The following is an 8446-nucleotide window of genomic DNA, read 5'->3' as shown; positions in this document are numbered from 1 at the left end:
CACGTGGCAATTGGACACGCCTAAAACGATCGCCGCCTGTACCTATTTTTAAATTCTGTGGACTTCCATCTGTATATTGATAATCATTGTTTTATGTACACTGCTTGGGGATTCTTTGATCAAGCGATTTATAAATTATTCTCACCGGTCAAAAAATCAGTAAAACCCCAGAAACATTCTGTGGGGGAACTCTGATACCATATGAACAAGTGAGAGGCAAGTGATGTAAACAGTGTGGAGATGTGAGGTCAGCTTTGCTCTCTTGGTGGTTCCTGCCATAGATTGCAAACCCCTCCACCCCCAGAGCATTGCAAAATCTGGTGAGTTGCCTGCCTTTAGGAGCAAGCTGCTTTTCAAACTCGGGGGAGCTTTAAAACCAAGTTCTAGTATAGTACAGGGCTGCCATTCAGGGCAGGGGAAAGAGCAAAATGTTGTGTAACTTACACAAGTAGTAGTAGTAGTTGAGATTTCACCCCTCCCATATCCAAGAATCTCCTGATGATCTCTGCTGATTCACCAGAGAGGAGGAGCAGAGTTCTGCTCTCTACTTATTCTGCTCCAGCACCACATCAAAGAGTCAGTCAGTCAGTCAGTGTGTTGGAGAGAGAGAGAGACTGAGTGTTAGAGATCGCGTGTAGAGATAAGGTTGCTGCTAAGAGCAGCTGCAGACACTCAGTGTAGTGCAGCATTCATTTATGCTTAGACTCCATTTAGCTCTGTATATAATTTGTATGATAGTTGTAGATAGAATAAAGAAGATACTCTACAGAGCTGCTCTCCGAGTCATATATGCTCTGCTATACTCTGCTGTGTGACAACTGTCTTCTTGTTGGAGTGAATCCGGTGCTCACAACTCTAAGCTGTGAGTCCATAGCACTTTGATCTGTTCCTGTCCAGAAGGTGGTCTCTGGAAGTGCTACGCAGCTCGCCTAGCCCAGTCAGGGCTGAAGTGTATGAGTCCAGTTGGTGGCACTGGCTCAAGGGCGATGCTGACAGTAGTAGTAGTAGTAGTAGTAGTAATAATAATAATAATAATAATAATAATAATAATAATAATAATTTATTGTTTATATCCCACCCATCTGGCTGGGCTCTCCTAGACACTCTGGGTGGGTTACAAGTAAGTTGCAATGCAGTGTTTCTCAACTTACCAGTTACTACAAAATGTACCTCAGTTCTTTATTTAAAATGGACTAGGTTCACCTGTAGGCCAAAATCAAATTATTCCAAATAAAATGACTCCCTTTTGGAAACAGGCAGAAATCCATTTTACCTCTGGTCGGAGGCGATTTTAATGCCATGCACTAGCTTCTTGCATTTAAAAATTACACAAACGTTAATCAAGGTATTTTATTTAAATGATTTGAGGACATTATCAAATTAAAAATAGGAACTTATTAAAATCTACAACTTGGAATGTCAGATATTGAGATATAATACTTACATACTTTAAGTACAGTATTCTACTCATTGCCTAGTAGAAATAATCAGTTTCCCTAGTGAAAAACTTAATTTATTCCCTATATAATACCAATTCCCATTCGGTTTGAGGGCTGCTTCATGTGCGTCATTTTCCCACCACTGAGATATGGGGGAAAAGGCACCGATTCTGCACGAGGCACAGCACAATAATGCATTTGGTCCCAAGTGCGCAGACTGGGTAAGCAATGTGCCATCATCATGCAATTAAGCAATTCTAAGATTGCCAGAAATTATCTTTACAAGAAATTCTACCAAAAGGGTTTCCAAATGAATGGAGACCATCTAATAAACTCAGCAAGCCATGTGTAACTTTAGAAGACCCACCATATTCCCCAGTGCTGACCGTTGCCTTAAAACAGTGATGGCCAAACTTGGCCCTCCAGCTGTTTTGGGACTCCAATTCCCATCATCCCTGACCACTGGTTCTGTTAGCTAGGGATGATGGGAGTTGTAGTCCAAAAACAGCAGGAGGGCCAAGTTTTGCCATCACTGCCTTAAAAGATAAAAAGCCCTTCCCAGTTTATTGGCATAAAAGCCATGCCCCCAACAGCCCATATTTCCTCACATAGCTTTTAGTTATCATCAGATAGATAGCTCTTGGCAGCTTTTTTGTGCAGATCAATCCTATTCACAACTTTTACACGTAAGTAAAAGGACAGTGGGGTGCAACAGCTTCCATATATATTCTCAACCCTTTACACCTATTTAACAAAATATAGCCAATTCTTTATTATATATATAACATGGTTTACAAGTTAAACCTATGAACACCTCATCAGGGCCATAGTGTATTAGCTTTAGGCCTAGTCACACCTTTGGCAAATTGAGTGAAGCAGCTGCAAAGTGGGATCATGCCCCACAGCCATTTCATCTCCACACCGCTGTAACATCGAAATGAGGTCAGTAAGTGTGCCATCCCTATGCATATATGCTCAGTACAAGCTTTCTCTCTCAAAAAAGTGTGTACAAAAATAATGATTATGCATGTATAGCTAGGGATGTACGCACATGTGCTACATTTAGGTGTTGCAGCAGGCTTCCTCAGCCTTGGCACTCCAGATGATTTTTGGGACTACAACTCCCATGATCCCTTGCTAGCAGGACAAGTGGTCAGGGATGATGGGAATTGTAGTCTCAAAACATCTGGAGGGCAGAGATTGAGGAAGTCTGTGTTACAGCAACATAGGCCAATAAGTGTGCAGTTTGGCACCCATCACACACGCCCTCTAGGAAATTTGCTGAAGGTCTGAACAGGCCCTTTCCACTTTTCTTACTCCTTGCTATTATTCAGGTCACAAAGAAAAAATTGTAGCATCTTCCCGTTGCATAAATTTTGCAGAATTTGGGGTTTTGGGGGGGGGGTTTGTTTTTTTAAGCTAACCGCTTGCAAGAAAACAATATGCTTCTGGTCATAATGACACCGTACGTTAATTGGTAATTCAGAAATAGGGAAGAATAATCTGCCAAACTGCATTCACTTTTCTGAAGACGACACAAAATATACTGCAGGTTTCCATACGTTTCACAGTCAAATGCAGCCACCCAACAGCACCGAGGAAACACTGGTCATGCTGAACAGGTTGCTTGTGAAGTATAACAAAAAGTATTAAAAAATCTGCTGCAATACAGCTGTAAAAAACACAATACAAAAAAGTGTCTGTACACAGGTTGTATTCTTCATGTAAACACATATTTTATACATGGTCTTAACATCTCTGGACATGATAACAAGAACTGAGTTAATTTTGACTGGGCAGTGAATCCGAAGAAAAACAACAGCCCACAGAAACGGATATAAATCAGAGACCAGTCTGTTTACAATAAATAAATATATTATGTGACGAGAGACAGAAACTCCAGTGGAAAAATGGTATTAGAAAACAAGAATGGAAGCCACTAATTCCATGTGTTAATGGTAATCCACACACACACACAAATAGATGCCGTGTGGCTTGGCATTTCATGGCATACGATTGCACAGTTCTCTTCCCATTCAACATAAGTTTACTAGACAGGCCCCAGAGAAGATGGCTCAGAATTCGGAATTCAGCAATGATGTGAAAGGTGCTTCCCAGAGGAGCTACTTGCAGGATTATTTCCTGGGGCTGAAAATGAAGCCACAAGAGACAAGTCAGAATATGCTCCTAACCACCACATTTACAAGAGAGCAGAAATAGAATGCAGTGACCTTCAGAGAAGAGCCCTTGGTTGCCACTGGGCTCGTGATCTAAAGGGTCACATTTGACAAATCGGGTCCTCCCTTAAAGTGGGCACGTGTTGCACTGAGACCTGAAAACCGACACCCTGTGTTGTGGGTGGGTACGTTTGAATAGCCACAACATCTGGTTGGTAAGTCCCTTGATGCTGGGTTTAATCAGGCCAGTGGGACGCAGGCTAAATGGATCAAGGGACCTATATATACCCATGCACATGACCCAGAGCTTCCTCTTTTGGTGCATGCATCGGAACACCCACCCACCTCTCCCTATATTTAGGGCTTGTGTGCTTGACCTTGCTATGCCATCATGTGACATCTGTCATTGGGACAGGGGCATGGCAGGAATTTTCCCCACTTGGCTGATTGGCTGGTGCCATTTCGGTTTCGCCTGCCGCGTAGCAAATCGACACAACTTGTAAAGTTGCAGATAGGCTCTGGTTTAGGTGACAGGGATGGGAGAATGCTCTCGCCATCCCTATGTGAAGGGTATTCCGTTAAAGGAATCCAGGGACTCGATGGTTTGGTCAACCCTTGTGAGGGGGTTGTGCCCGTGCCTGAGTCCAGGGGGACATTTGGGTGGCAGAGATAGCTTGTTCCCAGCTTTCTGCTTATCCAGGTGTTCACCCTAGGCTGACCTATGCTGGTGCCCTGGGTCAGCGCTACCTGCAACAGTGTAGGGAGCCAGTCGAACCAGAGCCTATGCAACCGCTCACTTGCTGTAATCAATAAAGTTGTGGCCTAAATTCTGCCAAAAACCAAACCAAAATTTGAGTCTTGTCTGAATTTATTTAAAGGGGAGGTTTAAAGGTCTAAACATGCAACTTTGCAAGTAATTGACTATATGGAGATGGCAGAAATGACTGGCAGAATCCGAGACCAGGGAGAAGATCTGGTGGAAAAGGACTGGAAGAAATTTAAAGACTATCTGCAGACACATTATAAAATCTATGAGTGCTAAAAGGATGTGAGATATAAAATAATATGGCATTAGTGAATAAGTGATGATTATGTAATAAGGAGTCTAATAGGGATGAAAATACGGAAATAAGACCTATTTAAATATTTTAACAGATAATGGGATTTAAAAGAGGACAGGGATTTGCTGAATTTGATGGTAAACAGGAACACAGGGAAGGGAGGTGTGGGGAAGCCAGGAAACAGGGTTAAGAACTTAGAATTTCAAAATAAAAATGTTTTTTCTTTCTTTTTTATGTACTCTTTATATTCTATACTTTATGTTTTGTAATGTTTTGTATTGTTTTGTTTATTATATGTTTTTATGTATTCTTATAATTTTTTTTAATAAATATCTTTTTTAAAAAAAATAAAGGTCCAAACATGCAACTGTTAATTCCCTGAAGGGCCATACTTACTAGGTCAAAGGAGCTAAGCTGCTCATCTTTTAAACTGGGCTAATTTTTTAGCACATAAATGAACAATGACACTTACCCATCACATTTCCAGTATGCACTACCACTGTTCCACAGAGCTATACATATATGTGAGAGAGAAAGAGAGAGAGAAAGAGAGACATATGAAACCGTTTGGGGCAACTTCAGTATAAAAAAGTGAATGAATGGAGAAAATTGTGGGTGGTTGTTTTTATAAAGAAAGCAAAATAAGAATTCTCTGCTTTTTCTGAAAGCTCTTCAGATCACCAACCCTTTCCTACTCCACCCTTTCAATGGCTGCTAGATATAAATTCTTAGGCAATTCTGTTATAATTGCTAAGTTAGGTCTGAAAAATACAAACAGGTCGTTAACTTTCACCACAAGTAGCACGTGCATTTGCAGTCAGAAAATCCACTGGGAGATCTAGACCTTAGTCTCTTTTTTTTAACAGCAAGAAGACAAGGCCCCTTTTAATCAACTAAAAGCAGCAGTGGAAAGTGGAAAAGCATAGGAGGAGTGTGGCTGAGCAAGAAACAAAGTGGAAACGACTAGACTGTCACACTAAGAAGCAGGGTAAAGCAGTTCAGGCAGGGTTTTTCAAACTCTGTCTCAGGTACCACTCCTATTCAAGTTTTAAGATTGGAGAGGGAAAAGAAAATAAGGTGCCTGCTTTTCAGTTAGACCAATTTTCACTGATATTTTTAAAGCTAAGTGTTCTCAAAGTTGGCGATTTACTTCTCGGCATATTTCAAATACTTAAATCATGCTAAATCAATAACCTTCTACACAATTTTGTTGTGTCATTTAGTATTCTCTCTCAAGGTACACCAACATTTATGCACGTTAAATGCTACCAATGGGGGCATCAGGAGGCTAGTTATTAAATATACCAAGAAAAAAGCACACCAAGAACTCAGGCCAATGTTGAAACTTACATTGGCCTGAGTTCTTGGTGTGCTTTTTTTCTTGGCATCAGGAGACTGGCTGGTGTGTGTGTGTGTGTGTGAACAACCAGGATATTATATTTAGGAGCCTGATATAAAACGTAGAGCACTCCTGATTTCATCAGTAAAAAGGAGAACTCTGCAAGATGAAAACTGTTATGTACTGAAGTTCTCACCCTGGGCCAGCAGAGGGATACTGTAGATAGTTATGCAAATCAGGGATCAAAAGTGACGTTCAGTGATTGGATAGTTTTAGAAAGTTGCTACAGTAACATTGTACTGGAGCTCTATATAAGCAGGCTGACTGAACCCTTCAGTTCAGTTCTGTCCTGGCCTGTGAAGAGCTGTTTGAAGAATCACTGTGTCGTCTGATATGTTCACCCACAACTTAACAAAAACACCCCCAAATCAATTTTTGCCACTTTCACACAGATGCTACCACAAACTTCTGCAGGTCAAGTGCTTTCTTGAAGTGCAATTTTATGTGACAAGACTCAAATTTATTTGCATTTGCTTTAACCGCCTGCCCGCAACTCCTGACCCAGGGGGAGGGGCAATCGCGCCCGACTGGGGGACGCCATCCGGGGTGACAGCCCGGTCGGGGGGTGCAATACAGCACGGCCGCGATTGGACCCGCCGGGATTTTGTCACCCTCAGGGATATCACGCGGGGCAGGCTGCCCCCACCTTGCTCCACCTCTGTGTCTCGTCTGCAACTATGTTGTGGTTTGCTTTGCCCAAGCAAACCATGATTGATAATTGAAGAACAAACCTCAATTGTCACCAATTATGTGGAAAAGACAAATCATAAGTTTGGGCTCAGATAACACAACATATCAGTGTTATGTACTGAAGTTCTCACCCTGGGCCAGCAGTGGGATACTGTAGATAGTTATGCAAATGAAGGATCAAAAGTGACGTTCAGTGATTGGATAGTTTGTATGCAAATGAAGGATTGAAAGTGACGTTCAGTGATTGGATAGTTTTAGAAAGTTGCTACAGTTACGTTGTTCTGGAGCTCTATATAAGCAGGCTGACTGAGCTCTTCAGTTCAGTTCTGTTCTGGCCTCTGAATAAACAAGAGCTATTTGAAGAATCGCTGTGTCGTCTGATATGTTCACCCACGACATAACAATCAGAGTCTGGCTAGGATTTTTTTAGCACTGTGCACCAGCACACTTCTTGTTCACATTAAACCATGGTTGCTTTTAATCCAAGCCAACACATAATGTGATATAAGGCATATATTGAAAGAGAGAGCTAAGCAATGAGAAATCATGCAAAACAAAAAGTGGTTTAAAAATGTGCAGAAAAAAGGAGTGAGTGATTAATACACGATATATTAAGAGTGCTTATAAGGCAGGCAGTTTCAAATTCGGTTTACCTTGTCAGAATTGGATTGTGTATACCATATAAATGCTCTTTATGATAACCATTATTACCATTTTCCAAACTGTAATAAAATAAATATACCAAGAAAGGACTGTGTTAATGATAAGATGCAACTCCATACACACTATGGTTACAAAGATGATAATTAAAAAAAATTAACAAGGTGTTTGTTTTAAATGGTATTAGTTGCCCTTCCAAAATCTTTGCCCAAAGCAGCTGAGAATAGCCAACAAAAACAGAAGAATATAAGACAACTAAAACACCTCAGTATATATATATTTAAAAAACAGTGTTAACTAGTCATGTCCATAGCGAAGTCTGTAGAATACCAAGGACAGTACAGTATGTCATGTACATTGAATTAATTCTACAGAATGCTCGACTTCAACATGATCCGCATGAAGCTATTTGTGATAGGTATGGTGAGCAATATGCCAAAAAATGTAGAAAATAAATACAATATATATCAAATATGTAACATCTACGAATTAAAAAAAAGACCCCTCCCACTTTACATGCTATAATATCAATTAAAATCTCTTACTTTTTCATGGGCATAGTTTCAACACTACAAAATATAAAAAAGAAGTAGTTATCATGTGTGTTAATAAGTAATGGTACGTGATAAATATTTGGCTTTGCAGTATTTCCCTGTTGTTTTTTCACTGCTATTGTAGCAAAACTATAATGTCAAAGTGATCTACACAATAAAAATAAACAAATGAGGAAAAGGCACTGGACAGACTTACGGGGAAATGGTTTTGTTTTTTGAAAAAGGTAAAAGTGAAGACAAGTGAAAAATAAGTAAAAATAGCTATCATAAAGTAAAATGCCAAGTCCCTGAGACAGAGGAACTGCAAATGGAAGAATAGAAGACTGGTTAGGGGAAGCAGAATAACTACACACGACAAAAGCAAAGGAAAATATGAGATCAGACATAATATGTTTTAAGTTCATAGCTGCCACAAAGTTTCCAATCTATTGCATTATGGAATGTTTTAAGTGCAGGTTATTCTCTA

At 40.3% G+C, this 8446-nt stretch overlaps 1 protein-coding gene across 9 annotated transcripts in view; it reads right to left on the bottom strand.

The window, feature by feature from the left end:
- Positions 1-3136: 3136 nt before the first annotated feature.
- PROM1 (prominin 1) overlaps positions 3137-8446 on the bottom strand; it is a 254938-nt gene continuing 249628 nt past the window's right edge. For 5 of the 9 annotated variants that reach the window (XM_081925572.1, XM_081925574.1, XM_081925576.1 and 2 more), the window contains 4 exons: positions 7972-7995; positions 7420-7488; positions 5150-5189; positions 3137-3587 (listed from right to left, as the gene is read on the bottom strand). In XM_081925572.1, the coding sequence (XP_081781698.1) occupies positions 5171-5189; positions 7420-7488; positions 7972-7995 (112 nt within the window). In that variant the 3' untranslated portion in view covers positions 3137-3587; positions 5150-5170. The other 4 variants (XM_081925575.1, XM_081925577.1, XM_081925579.1 and 1 more) reach the window with 3 other exon arrangements.

Source organism: Podarcis melisellensis (assembly GCF_964234715.1).
Source record: "Podarcis melisellensis genome assembly, chromosome: 9".
NCBI classification, from domain to species: Eukaryota; Metazoa; Chordata; class Lepidosauria; order Squamata; family Lacertidae; genus Podarcis; species Podarcis melisellensis.
This window is presented reverse-complemented; position numbering and strand designations above follow the sequence as displayed.